Below are 17,749 nucleotides of genomic sequence, written 5' to 3' on the forward strand. Positions count from 1 at the left end.
CCCCCCCCCCCCCCCCCCCCCCCCCCCCCCCCCCCCCCCCCCCCCCCCCCCCCCCCCCCCCCCCCCCCCCCCCCGGCGTGATCGATCTGGTCGATTGGGATTCGATATCGCGTTGACCTGCCTCGTGTTTGGCCAGCTTCCGTTCATGCTGAAATGAGATAGCTGTCCTACCTCCAGCCGTTCAACTCGGGTTCAATCCCGCGTCAACAGCGCTGCCTCTGCAAGCAGCCGCCCGGTCATCTTTCCCGAGTGAATCAGCCACTGACCATTGCACACATGCCGGTAGGTCGATCGGACGTGGCTCAAACTCAACAGAGCCTTGCCAATACCTGCCCTTGGCCGCCAGCCGGACTGCAAGTACTTGTACGACGCAAGGCACCCCGCGTGTCTCACGCCCGGCTTGCGAGCCGAGGAGTGCCTGACAAGTCTCATTCATGATCTGATGCATGCCCCTTGCGAGACACGCTCCGGGCCATTGCGCAGCTAAAAGCTGGAAAGGTCTCGGCTCCTGCGAGCGCTGCCGAGGTTCCCCTTGATTCATCACAAGACATCAACAGGCGTCATGCTATTTGCTGATATCTAGCGCAACCTACACGTTCAATTGCGCCAGTAGATCAAACACACGACAAGTGTCTCTGCGAGGCCGCAAATGATTCGTACTACCCGCCCTGCCGAGGACCTCACCCGTCTACATGAAGAATGGTCGCCTTGCACTTGAAGAGAGCTGCCCGAGGTGGCCAGAAACAGCCCCGAGACATGGCAGCGGCCAGAAACCGCACACACGCAGCATCAAGGCTTCGGTCCTTGGTATTACTCCATACCCTAAAGGGAAAGGTCCGGTCGTTGGAAGGGGTGTGAATGAGCGATCGAGTACTATCGTGGCTGCCACAAGCTCCGGTCCTCAAGCTTTGAAATGCCATGTCCCACCCCATGGCTTTCGAGGAATTACGAGCTATCGCGTCTTCAGGTGAGTTACTCGGTTTATAAATCCAGGAAGAAGCTCGAAACGGAACACGTCCCCTTGTCTTGGCGGCGTTGTTTTGGTACCGAGTCCTCCTTCCGGTCAACAGGCGACAATATAATCAGGGCTTTCAATTGATAACTTATAGCCAATTCATGCTCTGCGGTGTAAATCTGCTTAGCCCGTGTGAGATATTGCAACGATTGTTTTCCTAGTGATCAATTACACCATTTGAATTCACAAATTTTAATCAGCACCCACTTCCTTTGGCACCGAAGAGATTCAAATTTCAGAGCTCTTGACTACCTATAAAGGCACTAGCTGTCCATTTATACCCGTCTACATTTGCAGCAGTCCGTGCATCACTTGATGACTGCAAAGAACGAACAAATATACTACGCCTCTTCCTCGGACCCGGATGACAGGCCGTATATAGACCCACATCGGGTCCGGGCCCAGTCTAACTTACCCGGCACCCCCAAACACGATTGGCCCAGGGGGCGAACTGGGCAAGAGGGATCTACAGACTATCCAAAGAAAGATCAATTACGTGTAGACTATGCAAGGGAGCTATTTCTTAACAAAAGGCAACGGAGTTTGATTGAAGACAGCGTGAAGTGTATGTTTGTGTCAGCGTCACGCCATGCCATGCGGGGTAACTTATGTATTCACTGGGACCAACGCGTCGACTCTTGGTCAGCTTCGTGTTGATATCGTCCGTCTTTCAACGTTTGAGATCTCATCTTGACCTCACAAGTGAAGAACCTTGCACACACGAGTACCACCGACCAAGACATCGCAATGGCCAAGCTGGGAGCTCACGGGTGCGAGTGAGTACCTGTCCACCACCATTGATCCGCACCATAGACCCTCGCAAAGCTCACAATGCCACCCAGCTTGCGCGAGCTCGCACTGCGCATTCTTACGCACGAGCCTGAGAAGACGGAGCGCACACCTAAAAGAGTCCGCGTCGTCTACAATCATGCCTTCATCGCTGATGCCACGGATGCGCTGCTCGTCTGGGAGCATCCGTATTATCCGCAGTACTACCTTCCCGAGGGAACGCTACAGAACTGCACGCTGTCCAGCAAGCAAGACATTTCGCACAATGGAAAGATTCTCGCCTCTGTCTGTGAGCTGACCGTGGCGGCCCACGACGGGTTGGACCAGGTCGTGACGGACCGCGTGCTGCGCTTCCACAACAACACCGCCAATGGTGCCCTGGCTGGTAGGCTCCGACTCGAGTTCGGCAGCATGGGTCAGTCACTCCCCGTCGATAACAATAGCATTTCTACGTGGGGGCATTCCGAGCTGATCCCCGCCTCCCTCAGATCGATGGCTTGAGGAGGACATGCCGATACACGTCCACCCCAAAGACCCCTACAAACGCGTCGACGTGCTGCCCTCGCAACGGCCTATTGAGATGAAGGTTTCCGGCAAGACAGTGGCCAAGACAAATTGGGCCATGCACCTGTATGAAACGGGCCTACCCGTGCGATACTACATGCCGCTCAGTAGCGTCGATCAGTCGGTGCTACGCAAGAGCCCTCGGACGACAAAGTGCCCGTACAAGGGGGAGGCGGAGTACTACGACGTGATCGTGGATGGGAGCAGGCACGAGGGTCTCGTGTGGTACTACCGACACCCGGTGCCCGAGTGCGCCTCGATTGCCGAGCTCGTCTGCTTCTACAATGAGCAAGTCGACGTCTATCTTGGTGGCCATCTCCAGCGCCGCCCACAATGAGTGCCGCCCTTTCTGATCCCGGGTCCGTCGATGTCGCGCAGCTTTGACGTCGATGAGCCGAAGAAGCAAGGACTGCGACGTTGACGCCCCCGACACGGGAGGTGGGCGCCGGCGATAGGTAAGAGTGAAACGCTGCATGTCTGGGCCTGGCAATAGTCCCACATGAGAGTTTCCGGATCACCATCGGCGAGCCGACTGGCTTTCGCGTCTGGGGTTGGCGACTCAGTCATGAAACAGTACGGGCACCATGTCCAGCTCAGATTCCTGCAAATCGCATCCAAGTGTCGCGGGCCCGGTTTCGCGCCGTTCCTTTTAGAGGCCATGGCCCACGAGTCAATTGGCATCTGCTATTTCGATTCTCAGGTTCAGCTATTTTTGGGGTAGAGTCGCAATGAAGAAACTTGGATCTGCATGAGCGCGCATTACACGCTTCATTCTTAAAGTGCCACTCCCCATGTCTCGCAGGAGTCGTCTTGTGGCTTCCTTTGGATGCAGCGCTGGTGTTCGCCATGTTTCCTTCGTAAACCTCACCATCTTTGTTTATTTCCTTGTGTCGTCTGGCGCTGGCCGCCTTGCTTAATATTTCGTGCCAGCCGTGTTGGACACCCATTCTTGTCACCCACCACAATAGGCGAGCGAGCGGCTCAGTGAGATGGATTGCTCCAGCGCGAGGTCAAAGGAGGAGAGGTGAACTCGATATCGACATGTTACAGAGTACGAGCTATGCTGACGGTGAAAAGGTCTGGAGGGCCTCGGCAGTTTCGACGCCGCCACCCGCTGAAGCGTCAAGCACCCGGATCGAATGTCGACTCCGACTCCGACTCTGGAATCGAATCAGGACCAGAGTCAGATGACGAAGACGACATCTCGGATGGGACGAGTCCAGGTCGGCCAGGAGATAACTTGGGCTTGCCAAGCCTCCAGCCGCAGTCCACAAGAGGAATAAGGTCAAATGTACCAATCTTCTCTCCGATCGTGCCTCCACGATCAACACTATCTGGAGCACCGGTCGTGCCTACGCTATTTCCCAAGCTCCCGGAGACGACAGAGAGAGAACAAGAACAGGATGTGACGGTTACACGCAGCTCGGAAACGACAGAAAGGACAAGGTCGCAAGATGCCCCAGCCGGTAGCGTGACCAGAGCTCCCGAGTCCACGACCACGGAAGCAATGACTTCCCTCACTGAGGACGAATCGACAAGACCTGGAGCCACATCGATCGAGGACGATGTCAGAACGACCGATATCCCAGAGGATCCCAGCACGTTCGTGACTTCGGTTTTGGAAAGCACGACCGCGGCTAGTACCGCAGTCGAAGCCCCTGAACAGATTGGAAGCTCGTCCGGGACCAATACCAATATTGGCACCAATGTTGGCATCCTCATCGGAACAGTGTGTGAGTTCAACGATGCTCCCTATTTCCTGGAATACATTCTGACTTCAGTTCTAGCACTGGTTGCGTTGCTGTTCGGCGTGGCTATTTTTTTCTACAAACGGAGGAAGGGTTCCAAACATGAAGAATTGACCGATCCCCCCCCTGTTCAAATCACCACGTCCGCGCCGCGTCCTGACCCGGAGAGTGGAATGGGCGGACTAGGTCACAGCGCCTGGGCCAATCGTGTCTCGCGCACCCGAGTTGGACTGGGTAGTCCCACGTATGCGCTGCGTTCACCGGAGATGGCGCAGACGACTGGAGGATATGGCGCCCCTATACCGGGATTCTCGCCAGCCACGGTCATGCGCGATCCCGGCAGGCCTATTGCGAGACGGTCGGAAGTAGGGTCCGAGGCGTCTTCACCTTATGGTGGGGGTCAAGTTACGGGCCATCTCGTACCTCCCTTGCGGTCTGACATTCCCCGATCCCAAACTGGAGCCTATGCGTACTAGTGAGTAGAAGAATGCCTCTGGAACAAGCAGTGTGTCTGTTCTCCCGAAACAAGTGTGAAAGGCAGTCTTTACTTATCCTCGTCTTTGACTGAGATATCACAATCATTAAACCGTTTAGTAGATATAGATAAAATTGGCTTTACTTTCACTCAGCTAAAGGGGAATCTAATCTGCAGAGAAAAGTGCTAGAACGTGCTCACCAAGTCCCCCGATCTTGCCTCGTGCCGTACCTGATATTGCCCGCACATATTCTAGATTCACGTCTTTTTGACCCTTCTCTGCCGGACATGTGGAGAACACTAAAGAAATGCCACAGCCGGTCAGCAGCGGCTCGAAGATTTAGCACAGGCTAATTTCGACCCAGGCCTCATCGCCCTCTTGCTCTTCAGCAATCTGCCCCATACCAGGTGTCTTTGGGGCCTCGACGGCGTCTCCTGCCTGAAGAAAAACCCAGTTATCAGTCTTGACGGGAGGCAGCTCGAGCATTTCAGGGGTAGCCCAGCCCTCCTTGCCACAGTACTTCATGGTGTCTAGAATGTGGCGGTTAGCATTGACAATGTTCGAGTTCTTCATCTTGGCTTTGGTGAAGCCATTTAAGGAGGCCTTGTCCGTCGCGAGACGACGGGCATGGCATCGGGGGCAGATGCCGCCCAGGGGCGCGGTGGACTCTAGGGCCTCGGGCATGTAGGTAACGTAGTGGTGGTTGCGGGCGCAGAGGTACATGTCGTGGCCTTCGGGGTTCTTGCACCAGTCGCGGAAGACAGTGCTAAAGACAAAGGTATGGCACTGCTCATCCTTGGTGCCGCAGCACTTGACAAGGTGGCCCAGGTAGCCACACATCTCCAGACTTTGGTAGAGGACAAGTGTAGTGTAGCGTGGAGTAGAGTAGAGTAGAGTAGAGTGTAATAATGTTGGTTTGGATGGCAAAAAAGAAAGAGAGAAAGAAATGAGATTGTGTTGCAAAAATCGAAATTGAAATACCCGTCGAAATCCAGGATTCACTCGCTCGATCTTGTCGTGAGAAGTTCTGGTCGTTCTCCATACCAGCTGAGCTGGGGACAGGTCATCACACTTGGGTACACGCTACCGGCAACGGAGTTCTTGCTGAGATAGACATGAACAAGCCAGCACTGTAACAGTCTACAGCGTATGAGTGACTTCGATGAATGAGAGACTGGTCAATGTTGGAATAGCCAGCGTCGGTCTCGCAGCAGTCATGTTTGTGAAAGATCGCGTCATAGCCTGTGTACAAGGGGTTGCATGTAGAAGGACAGTATCAATCATGAAAGCTCCCAAAATCCTATGGACGAATTGCCGCTGTGCCATGTATAAGCAATATGCTGTTGGTGCAGCTCAACCCCCAGTCTGACCCTCGCGAGCCTCCACAGCGTCAACCATATCATAATCGCTGTCTTCAGAGGGCAAGTCGACTACAACAAATTCGGCGTCCAGCTGGATACCCTCGGCGCCGCCGTGAAGAGTGGCAATCTCCCAGCCCGTGGAGCGAGCCAGAGCAGCCGCCGCCAGGTCTTGAAGGGTGATGGGACCGTACTTACCAGTGTAGGCATGCGTATTCAGGGGCGAGCGGAAGAAGTTAGCCAGCTCCTCGTCACGCTCATCATTGCCAGTGAAGCCGCCCAAGGGATATGAGCCGTTGGACTCCTCTTCTTGCTCATAAAAGCAAGACTCGCAAATGCCGCCCAGCGGGGCGGACGCCTCCAAAACCTTGAGGTACTTCTTAAAGTGCGGGCTGTTCTTGCACTCCGTTGGGTTAGCTGGATCAGGGTTGGCACATTCTGTCAGCTCGGTGACTTCGTAGACGAACTTGTGGCACTCTTTGGCCTTGGTGCCGAAGCACTTGATCAGGATTCCACGGTAGACACACATGGCTTGATAGAGAGTGTTTAGTTGGGGGTTTGACCAGAGAATGGATACTTGGGACCTTTGAAGTGGTTGGTTGACTGTTGCACGGCTCTGTCTGCAATGTAGATGGAAGCGTGAGGATGAGGAGGAGTGACAGTTGGCGGCGAGGAACTCGACTTTTATACAACAAGGCATTGGAATCTCGGCTACATCCCTCTTGGCTTATTGAGAGTTCGCGAGCATGTCTGTGGGACAAGTGTTGGAGCACTGAAAACTATTGGACTGCAAGTGCGAACAGGCTGAAGCGCTTTGACTCGCATGCGGAACATGCACCTACTGAGAGGTACAAAGCTAGACAGCATAAGCCTGAGGGGTCAAGAAGTTCTCGCTTTGAACTGCAGTAATATTCGAGGTCCATGCGACTTTAACACTAATTCTGACCTGCAGCACTGTGTTCACCCCTGTCCAGCAAGTCGACGACCCAGTTCCATTGCTCGGATGCTCAACTTGTCCTGTCTGGGCAGCTGGCCGGCCCTAAATCATTTCGTAAAAGAATCCAACCTGTTCCTGTACTTCCGAAAGAGCGAATGCGATTCGAATTTTATCAACGGTAAAAGGGGTCTCTTCGGTATTCCGGTTGAGATCTCAACAACCATCCGTCGTGGAGCACGACTCAACAGATGTAGTATGCATCCCTGTTCGACTCTTTTAACATCTTCTTGCAAACATTGGCATTTGAACCACCCTATTGATTACTACTCGCTATTATTGAGCGCCGTGAGGTCTTGTAGTATTAAGCCCCAGTAGCTCTCAGAATGCATCGGCAGGAGAAGGGGTCCAATCAGACTGGGCATCGTCTAGGTGCTTTAGAATATCGAAATACGAAGGATTTCCTTGCGTTCGGGAAGCATGGACTCTGTGTACACTTTCAGACCCCCCTGAGATGCCGTTGGCCGCCTACTTCCAGTTGTCAATGTATGCTATGCTCTTGTAGCCCTTTACAAGGACCGCAACTGGGACATGATCGGCCTTAATGGTTTAAAGTACGGAGATTGCTTTCCATTTCCAGGGGATGATTGGAATTGCCCGATACCTCCGACCCAGGGTTGTCGAAAGATACGATGCTTGACCAATCGCTGGGACGCTGACGACAAAAATAACATGGACTTCATCTAGTTGTCTGTCTGTGGTGCCCTGGGATGGCACCTGTCCTAGCTTCCGCTCCTGCATTTTTCTTGGAGTTTTGATCATATCTAGCGTCTCGATCTGGTATTCTACCGCTTTTGAAGCATTTGGCCATGTAGTAGTTGAGGCCTCGAGGGAACTACGAGACCATCGAGCATAAATACCGTGGATTTTCAACATTGGATCTAACTCACCTAAGTACAGATCAATAGACCTTAAACCTGGATTGTACGAGCTTGATAACCGTGAAGTATGATGAATTGGAACATTGACCCTTCTAACTCCTCGGTTCACTTACATAGCAATCTCCCCATCACCATGGCTGTATTATCAAATTGGAGTATAGCAGGGACAAATCAGCATATGTTCTCCAGTTTGTACTTTTGTGATCTCAATTCTCTGGTAATCCACGCCTGACTTGGTAGAACTGACTCTTCCAGCCTGAATGCAGGGTGCTGGAGGTCCCTTGGGAGCTTTCTCGAGAACCCCTGCGGAAATTGGAGCGAATTACCCTTCCACAATATTACCCGTGTCTCACTGCCTATTCATACATCTCTTAAATAGCGAGAACTGATCATGAATCACCCATGAGCAAAAACAGGAATTCTGTTTATGTAGCGGCAGCATAGCTGAGCATCGTCACCAAGCAGAAGCATATGTGCAAGAAAGTATTTGGAGTCTAGCTTCAGAAATTCGCAGTACTTGTAGTGATAGCAAAACAAGAACTGAGATTTCTTATCAATCATGCTACGCTGCCAAGGGATTCAATAATTATGCTCCTTGACACGTAAATTTATCGTTAACACGTTACATCTCCCTCCAATTCCTCATCAGGGTATAATTTTGGCCAAAAAAACTCTCCCAAAACGATACACAATCACCTCCTCGCTTACGTGCCAACGCGCTTCTCTTCGTCCGGGTTGAAGAGACCCTCGCTGTGCTGGGCGGTGGGCTGCTCCTTACCGCTAGGTGCGTCGCTGGCGAATGAGTACAGGGGAGGGAAGGGCTCAACATCCTGACGCAGGAGATTCTTCTTGATGTACCAGGGCAGTTTCTTGGTGTAGTAGCCAGCGTGCTCGCGGTTGCGAACGCTAAAGACGTTGTCGAGCTCTTCCAATGTGAGACCCTTGGTCTCGGGGAGCATAAAGTACGTGAAGACAAAACCAATCATATTCCAGGTGGCGTAGAAGAAGAAACCACCGTGGTCACCAAAAGCCTTCGAGATGTTGGGCCAGGAGAAGGAGATGATGAAGTTGAAGCCCCATGTAATGGCCGTCGAGGCGGACATGCCAATATCGCGGAAGTGCAGCGGGAAGGCCTCTGCAGAGTAGGTGAACGGCACAGGGCCCTCACCAGGCGAGTATGCCATCATGAAGAGGTACATTCCAGTGGTCACACAGGCCAGCTTGGTGGTAGAATCTGTATTGCCGATGCCGTCGATCATAAAGGAACCACCGGTAAACCAGAGGAAGATGGACATGAGGGGGAAGCTGACGAGGAGGAGGTTTCTTCGTCCAAAAGTGTCGATGGTGTAGATCGCAGGGATGGCAAAGAAAAAGTTGATCAAGCCACCGCCCATGGACGCAAGAAGGGCTTGGTCACGAGGGAAGCCAGCCTCCATGAACATGATGGTGGAGTAATACGCAATAACGTTGACGCCGCAAAATTGCTGCATAAACTTTTGAAAGAAATCATTAGAGGTGCAATTTTGTAGAGACGGGGGCCGTGTACATACCATGGTAAACCAAGCCGACTGGGCGGCACGACGGTTGCGACGAACAGTGAAGAATTCGGTCCACTTGTGGCCCTCCTTGTTAGCCTGCTCGACCTCGAGCAGCTTGTAGGCGTAGTACATGTCGCGGGTGGCCTGGATCGGGATTCGACGAAGGCGCACCATGGACTCATAGGCCTTGAGGAAGCGGCCCCTCTCCATGTACCAGCGAGGGGACTCGGGGCAGAAGTACACCTGCGCCATAACAAACATGGGTGGGACAGCAGTAGAAGCCAACATCCAGCGCCAGGGAGAAAGCCTGCCAAAGACTGTCACATCGGAGAAGACCACCGAGGCAACGAAACCTAGACAGATACCAAACGCGGTCCACATCTGCCACATCATGGTGAGAGCACCACGGATGTTCTTGGGGGTGCACTCGGCCGAGTAGACGGGCGTCGTTGACGACTTGGCACCGACTGCGAAACCGAGGGCGAAGCGTGCAATGAGCAGGTTAACGAATGAGTCGGCGACGGCCATCCAGAAACCGGTGACCACAGAGATGAAGCAGGAGAAGAAGATGGTGAAGCGACGTCCGCCAATCTTGTTGAGGATGGGGTTTGACCAGCACCCAAGGAGGGCGGAGCAGAGGTAGGGGGCACCGTTGAGGAGACCTTGTAAACTGGGGCTATCCTCAATCTGGAACTCCTCATAGTAAAAAGTTTGAGCGCCGTTAACAGCAGTCTGGTCCATACCCTGGACAATGGCCGATCCGGCGCAGAGCGTGCAGAGGAAGTAAAGGGCAAAGGGCTGGTCCCATTTGTGTGTTTCTTCACGACGAAGGACAGCCTTTTCCTCCTCGCGGATGACATCGATATTTTCATAGGCACCGGGCGTGTGGTTGACCTGGGCGAGCAGGGCACCGCGACGGAAATCCTCGTGGCACTGCTCAAAGTCAAAGGGCTTCTGCTTCTTGAAGTTGAGCATGGCCTTTTTGCCCTCGCGCGAGCGGACGGCGTCCTTGTCGTTGTAAAGCTTCTCGTAGAACACGTCGACGTCGGCGAGGATCTCCTCGGTTGTCAGGCCGGCCAGGGGGTTGCGCAGCAAGGCAGCTGTCGAGACCTTGCGGTTGTCTAGGATGGAGCCCTTGCGAGGCTTCTCGCCGTTGGCGGTGCCATAATGGGTACTGCTCGAGTCGGTGTGCTCGGCGTCCGCGTTGGGGTTGGCCATGGTGGGCAGAGATGCTTTGCCAAATCAAAATGGTGTTGGTGGTGGTGGTGGTGGTGTTGATACTGAGTGCCAGTTTTGTTGCCTCACTCGCTTGGCAATCAACTGGATGTGAAGGGGAGCAGCAAGCCCTCAAGACGGTGCCAGCCTAATCAGCGAGTCAAACGTGGAGCAACTCGGGGAAGTGAAGAGATGATGAGTGAACAAGAACAAACTGGATGGTGAAGGGTGGGAAACCACGTAAATATACCTAGGGAAGTCGGTTCTGAACAGAAGGTCCAACCGTCCAAGACTGGGGCATCGGTAGAGTGTGGAGAAGTGGACCATGTTGATCAACTTCTTTAAACGGATGCCTGTTGGCCATCCTGGAGCTGGATGCGGTTGATGTTCGATCCTCTCAACAAAGGCTTGAGATCTAGAGGAGAGCAGCAGCACTGTGCGTGTGATGTTGACGGGCTAGGACCCGTCCACATGTACGCACACCCCTGACCATGTCCACCTCCATACTGTGCTCCCCCCTGTTCCACACACCTCCATTCCGAGCATCTTTGGAAGATCATGACGAGCCGCATGCTGGCTGGGATAATGCACGCGGCAGCACATTCGATCATCTTGCTGGACCTGGGTCGATGCTTGGATGAAGATGACGTCGATCGGCCAGCCTTCCCATCCTTCGTCGACATTGACCACAGAGGCGCTGCCCAGTTTATACTAGGTAAATGGGTTGGTCGGATCCTCTGCCCAGGGCCCTCGCTATATAATTAAAGCAACAATGTCGACATCGAAGCGGAATGCTCCGACAATTGAGTGGCACGATTGTCGAATAGCAGTCTTACTGGTCTTGCTGGAACAGTAGCCAGCTATCCCTCGCTGGTCTCGTTCATACTGTCCGTCTAGTGGCGGGCCGCGATCAGCATCTTCTAGGTGCGGTATCCATGTCCAGCGCCCCCTAAAGTAAGACCTAAAGTAAGCTTAAACTCACATTCCAGCCTATCAGACGCTGGCACTCTGGTTAGCGTCCACTGCCTAGGGCCTGAGCCTCTCCAGACCAGCGCAGTCCGGTGGAGAATAGCCCGTCATCTCTCAACCCACCCCGGTCTTGACATGCATGCAGCAACCGTCGTCATTCCGCCAACCGGCCAGTCGAGATGACGTACATCTCCAGCTGGTATGCGCCCAGCAGACTGGACATTTCAATCCCTATCTTCCTTCCGAGTGAGACATGCTAAATTACATTAAAACCGGATGGAAGGATTGAGTTAGGATCTGGGGGAGAGAAACAATATGGGCTGATCCAGTGGACCCGCCCGTCTAGGGCTCCAACGAGCACATCGTGATCCACACAGAGAAAACGCCCGTTTCAGAGAAAAGGATATAACCCTCTTGGCCAGGCTGCCGCATATTCAAAGCATGCCAAGTGCCCAGAGCCAAATGGTGCATGGGACGTGTCATTCCACAGTACAACAGACAGTGTATATCGATTTCTAAGATGTTCAAAGTCGTGTAAGCCAACTCGCAACATGCCGCCCTCGGAAGGACAAACAGTTTGGCGTGGAGAAGCGAACGAAGCTGGGTAAATCTGGGGAGTTGAGTCCCTCGCCAGTTCTTTGCAAAATGTTCACCCCGTGTGTGCATGCTTCACTCTGCCAGATGTGCTTGCGGTCATGAATCTTAATCCGATTCTCCACGATGTCCTTGTTTCAGCGACAAATGTGTTCTCTTGCTTCGAAACGATCGTCAGGGCATCAGCTTTCCTCACTTCTGAACGACCAAGGCGGCTGTGTCCCGGGGGCCCGAACCATGTGCCTGAGTAGTATCGTGGCTGCACACATCGATCTGGAGCCGGTGATGATTATGACGATGTCGTGGGCAGGATCCCCAATCAGCAGCATTCGTGCGAGCCGCGGCCGCATCGCTCTTGCGTCACCAAAAAGCCGATAGAAAGTACATGCACATGTAGCCTACGAGGAACGGCGACGCAGGGCCGTGCAACTTTTGTCACAGGCAATCGATCCGCTGCGTGATGTGAGGTCATCCTCGTCCAGTCCCGGAGACCCCTTTGCGTAGCCCACTGCATGCTCACTTGCCCCTGTCTGCATGATGTGCCCAAGCTGCAGCGACAGCCAGGGATTCCGAACCTTGCCACATCGTCAACTCACCACCTCGCCAGCCGTCTGAACTTCTCACAGTACGAGCATCGAGAAGCGAAGTTCTCCTCAAGTGAGGGTCTCGCTAGACAAAGACGAGACTAGTCCTTTCGCTTCGCTGTCTGGCCGCACGCCAATGCTGCTGCCTGGTTACAATGGAGACTGTCCAAGCCCACTTGGACCACCTGTACTGTGCGGACAGTGCGACTTACTTGTGGAACAGAGCCCAACTCCCGCGCAGATGCCGCTGCGGCTAAGGACATTTTCGTAGGGGTGTGAGGCTTGAGTCGCTCTCTCTTCTCGACAGGGGGGGGAGGTCCATGCGTGAAGCCTCGTGGAGAGATGCAGATCCTTAAATCCTTTGCAGGCAGTTCACGGAGAGCGTTTGGGATTAACATGCTGTTTGCAAGTGAAGACGCGCGCAACAGAAACTCGGGCAAAAAGTTCTTCATCGTTCATTGTCCACGCATCGAAGACATTGATCTAAACTCCGTGATTGATGGTGGGCGGCACGCACCGGCCCCCAACCTGTGGTCTTGACCTCGTCACTGGGCGGCTGCCTCCACCTCCATCACTGCGAATCGACAGTGTAATACTGTTGGCCGGTGGTAGATTGCGCATTGATTGGCGCATTCCTGCCCTCTCCATCGCGCACCGCTCAATGCATCGTTCTCTCGGCAACTGGCGACAATCTGCATTCCACGTCAGCTTTCTCGAAGAACACTCCTTCCAAGACTGGAAGCCAAGGCACGCGGCTTCATTTATATGGCTGCCTGGACTGCTTTGAGGCACCCGGGTGTCGTCTTTGAGTTCTTGAACATGCCGCCGTGGCTGTAGCGCTAATTAAGGTCATTGATTTGAGCGGGTCGATTTAACCTTAAAATCATAAGCACCCTTGGTGGAATGCTGCACGATGCAGATTGCTGGAACCGTAAGAACGAAGATAGAAAGTCGGTCAATAGATTGATCAATAGGGAGCTTGAGTACGAAGTTTGTGAACCCTTTGATCGTTGTAAAGTCTGATCACCGTTGTGGGTGTGTTGATATTGTCCTCACAAAGTCCCCAACCAGTGTTTTGTTCTTCTCACAATCATTCACAAGCAAATCCTCAGCTCTCGACTGTTTCACTCTTTGATATCTCTCGAAGACTCGTGCTTTATCGGAACACTCGCGCACAAGAACAACTGGGCAGGAACATCGGAAGGGATGCTGTATAGGGTAGGCCTGAGGGATGGACGTCAAGTCGACGCGGCCTGGGATTCTAGTCACTGGTCTAGCTCGTAGAAACCTGGATCAGAAGTTCACAACACGGAACTTCTCAAATCGTGCATTTTCTCACAAAATACTTTGTTGTGGATGACTATCGGCAACGATGGCCGCCAGCACTCGTGCTAAGAACCGGCGACTGATGTGGAAACGATCACGTGAGCACCTGAGCGCGTTCACCTCGCAGTCGCTCAAAATCGAGATGGTCTGATCACATTCTCGTCATTCCACGCGTCTCACCACGTGCCTTTCATGTGCGTCCGAAAGACAAAATCAGGCATGTTTCGCTCGTCGCCCGCAGCCGCTCGAGATCGAACACGCCGCACTCGCCTCCTCCCCTCGCATATCAAAAAATGCATATCGGTATCCTACCTCGCCTCACACGGCGGCGCTGCAGTCCGACGCAGGACACACTCGGACCCTCAATGGCACGAACGCGGCGTATAGACGCAGTATCTTAAGCCAACATCCACCAATGACCCAATGCGCTCGGCATTCGGGCAAAGACTCGTCGCATTCAAACAGACTGTTGCAACGTCTTCACTCTGGCCTCATTTCGTGCGAAATGGCTCCCCCGCTTCCCCGCATGCACGAGCTTGGGTGAGCCGACCTAACCTCCACACTGGCTTTCTCCTGACCAAGGACAGGACACCGTCACACTCCGCATTGCGTCGAGTGCCGAGGACTATTTTGCTCGCCAGGGGCCAGGGCCCAGGGTCTTCTCAGGCTAATACGGTACCTCATCTTTCGCCCTATCTTTGACCCGAGCAGAGATCACGCAGAAGCACGCCGACATGGCGAACCGGTTCGCGAGCCCGCAATTGACTTCTTCCAGGCACGGCGGAGTCAGTAGCCTACCCATGAACGGATGAACGGATCAAGATTGCAGCGCGATGGCCAGAGTATTTAAGAATGCGGCGCCCGCATAGTTCTGGAGCAAGCATCTGTCCAAGTCGACGACGAGCAACGCAAAATTGCAGCCTCGACAATGTCACAGCTCAAAGGTGCCCTGGTCGCCTTGCTGGGCCTCGTGGGCTCTGCGGTGACTGCGCCGTCAGGATGCACCAGCAACTCAGTCAAGCTGCAATGGGTTGGCGACACGCCCGACTACACTACAGGTACCACCTTCGGTGTACCTTGGCCGCAGGGCAAGTTCAAGCCCAATGACACGTCCTTCAGCATCTCGGGAGGGATGGATATGGAGTCCTGGGTCACCGGGTACTGGCGTGATGGGAGTGTCAAATGGTCCGCGCACGCAATTCCTCCCATCGAAGACGTGCAGGACGAGTACACCATCAAGGCGTCTCGCGGGTCCACTCCGAAAACGGGCAGTATCTCCGTGGACGACTCGGATTCCGAAGTGACCGTCGACACCGGAAAGATCACCGTCACCTTCCCCAAGGAGGGCAACTCTCTCATCAGCAGCATCCAGACAGCCAGTGGGAAGACGGTCGGTCGGAACGGGAAGCTCATCCTGCACTCCCAATCTACGATCGCCGACGACGCTGCCAGCCGTACTGGCACTTCGATCGACTACTTCAACTTTGAGAGCAACATTGAAAAGGTCGAGGTCAGCAAGGACTCGTCTGTGCGTGCCCTCGTCACCGTGCGCGGCAAGTACCAACTCCAATCCGGAGGCGAGCATGACGACTGGCTGCCATTCGTGCTTCGCTTCTACCTCTACTCCGAATCGGACAGCATCCGCGTCATTCACTCTGTGGTCTTTGATGGTGAGGCCGACAAAGATTTCGTCTCCGGCCTTGGCATTCGTCTCCAAGTTCCCCTCGCCGAGGAAGAGCTATACAACCGTCACGTCCGGCTGGGTGGTGTGGATGATGGCTTCCTCCACGAGGCTGTAAAGGGGATCACTGGCTTGCGAAGAGATCCTGGTGAAGAGGTCAGGTCCGCCCAGTTCAAAGGCAAGGAGACTCCCAACATTGACACCTGGGACACGCGCGTTTCCTCGCGCATGCACTGGATCCCTGACTGGAATGACTTCAGCCTGAGGCAGCTCACGGCGGATGGCTTCAGCCTGAGAAAACGTACAAAGCCCGGTCAGAGCTGGATCGACATCTCGGCTGGCACTCGCTCATCGGGTCTGGCGTACCTTGGCGGCGCTACCGTGGGTGGTCTGGCTGTTGGCCTCCGTGACTTCTACAAGCAGTATCCTTCTGGTCTCGATATCTCAAAGGCTGCATCTGACAATGGTGAGATCACGCTCTGGCTGCACAGTCCTGACGCGGAACCTCTTGATCTTCGCCCTTACCACGACGGCATGGGCCAGGACACGTTTGAGGAACAGCTCGATGCCCTTGAGATCACATATGAGGACTATGAGCCTGGCTTCGACACCCCCTACGGCATCGCCAAGACCAGCGAAATCTACATCCACGCCTTCGATGCTACCCCCTCCGCTGAGCGCCTGGGACAGCTGAGCAAGCACCTCCAGGCCCCTCCGGTCCTGTACGCTGATCCCAAGCACATCCACGCCACCAAGGGTTTCGGTTCGTACTGGGGCCTTGTGGACCGTTCTACCCCTCGGGCTGAAACAATTGAGGACAACATGGCTTTCCTCAACGAGTTCTACCAAGGCCAAGTCGATGAACGTCGCTGGTTCGGGTTCCTGCATTATGGCGACGTGATGCACACCTACGACAATGACCGCCACACCTGGCGATACGACATTGGTGGCTACGCCTGGGACAACTCCGAGCTGTCGCCCGATCTCTTCTTCTGGCAATACTTCCTCCACACCGGCGACGCCAGCGTCTACCGCTTTGCAGAGGCCATGACGCGCCACACGGGCGAGGTGGACTGCTACCACATTGGCGACTGGAAGGGCCTGGGCACTCGCCATGGCGTCCTCCACTTCTCCGACAGCGCCAAACAAGCTCGCATCGCGCAGCCGCAGTATCGCAAGTACTTTTACTACCTGTCAGGAGGCGACGAGCGCGTCGGCGAAATCCTCACCGAGACCCTCGACGCAGACAAGACCTACGGCAAGCTCGACCCCGTACGCAAGGTACGCGAGGACGGATGGGTCCCCGAGCCAGGGAAGCCCTTCACCTTTGGCCTGGGCACAGATTGGGGCGCGCTGGCTGCTGGATGGCTCATCGAGTGGGAGCGGCGCGGCCCACGCTGGGAGGAGGCCCGCGAGAAGCTCACCAACACGGCCACGGGCATTGCCAACCTAACCAACGGCTTCGTCACGGGCAGCGCCACCTACGACATTGAGGAGCGCACGCTCACAGCCCCGCCCGCGGACCCTAAAAACGAGGGCATCGTCGAGGTGTCGCACCTGTCCGCCGTCTTTGGCGCCCCCGAGGTCATCTCGGAAGCCCTGGAGTACTGGGGCGACGACGCGCCCGAGGGCTTCAAGGACGCCTGGCTCGACTATTGTTACTACTACAGCGCGCCCGCCTCCGAGCAGGAGGAGCGCTATGGCGAGGCGTTTGGGCGACTCAACCTGTACCAGGCCCACATGCGTCTCACGGCGTATTATGCGCAGCAGAAGGATGATAAGGAGGTGGCGATCCGCGCTTGGAAGGAATTTTACGAGTCGACCGACGGCTTCCTTGCGGACCAGGAGTGGGCCATGGAGGAGATCAGTGGTCCAGAGGTCCTGCTGCCGATTCACGAGGCTGCGTGGGTGTCGACGAATGCCGCTGCGCAGTATGGTTTGGCTGGTATCCAGGGGCTGGCGTTAGTGAAAGATGCTCTGGAGGAGTACTAGCCGCCCTCGTACGTAGTCGATATAT

General features: G+C 54.5%; 5 protein-coding genes across 5 annotated transcripts; 2 read left to right on the forward strand and 3 right to left on the reverse strand.

The window, feature by feature from the left end:
* Positions 1-1,762: 1,762 nt before the first annotated feature.
* J7T54_000742 (uncharacterized protein) lies at positions 1,763-2,705 on the forward strand (the record flags this gene model as incomplete). The annotated part of the gene is made up of 3 exons (XM_051509398.1): positions 1,763-1,791; positions 1,858-2,219; positions 2,293-2,705. 3 exons carry the CDS (start codon positions 1,763-1,765, stop codon positions 2,703-2,705), a joined length of 804 nt encoding a protein of 267 aa, XP_051359564.1.
* A 2,226-nt stretch (positions 2,706-4,931) lies between these two features.
* Positions 4,932-5,432, reverse strand: J7T54_000743 (uncharacterized protein; the record flags this gene model as incomplete). The annotated part of the gene is made up of 1 exon (XM_051509399.1): positions 4,932-5,432. The coding sequence occupies one exon, from the start codon at positions 5,430-5,432 to the stop codon at positions 4,932-4,934; it is 501 nt and encodes a 166-aa protein (XP_051359565.1).
* A 513-nt stretch (positions 5,433-5,945) lies between these two features.
* J7T54_000744 (uncharacterized protein) lies at positions 5,946-6,479 on the reverse strand (the record flags this gene model as incomplete). The annotated part of the gene is made up of 1 exon (XM_051509400.1): positions 5,946-6,479. The coding sequence occupies one exon, from the start codon at positions 6,477-6,479 to the stop codon at positions 5,946-5,948; it is 534 nt and encodes a 177-aa protein (XP_051359566.1).
* A 2,050-nt stretch (positions 6,480-8,529) lies between these two features.
* Positions 8,530-10,581, reverse strand: J7T54_000745 (Arabinose-proton symporter-like protein; the record flags this gene model as incomplete). Its single annotated transcript, XM_051509401.1, has 2 exons — positions 8,530-9,318; positions 9,376-10,581. The coding sequence occupies 2 exons, from the start codon at positions 10,579-10,581 to the stop codon at positions 8,530-8,532; spliced, it is 1,995 nt and encodes a 664-aa protein (XP_051359567.1).
* A 4,398-nt stretch (positions 10,582-14,979) lies between these two features.
* On the forward strand, positions 14,980-17,724 carry J7T54_000746 (uncharacterized protein; the record flags this gene model as incomplete). The annotated part of the gene is made up of 1 exon (XM_051509402.1): positions 14,980-17,724. The coding sequence occupies one exon, from the start codon at positions 14,980-14,982 to the stop codon at positions 17,722-17,724; it is 2,745 nt and encodes a 914-aa protein (XP_051359568.1).
* Between the last annotated feature and the right edge of the window lie 25 nt (positions 17,725-17,749).

Source organism: Emericellopsis cladophorae (genome assembly GCF_022114955.1).
Source record: "Emericellopsis cladophorae strain MUM 19.33 chromosome Unknown NODE_61_length_124206_cov_123_114172, whole genome shotgun sequence".
Taxonomy (NCBI): domain Eukaryota; kingdom Fungi; phylum Ascomycota; class Sordariomycetes; order Hypocreales; family Bionectriaceae; genus Emericellopsis; species Emericellopsis cladophorae.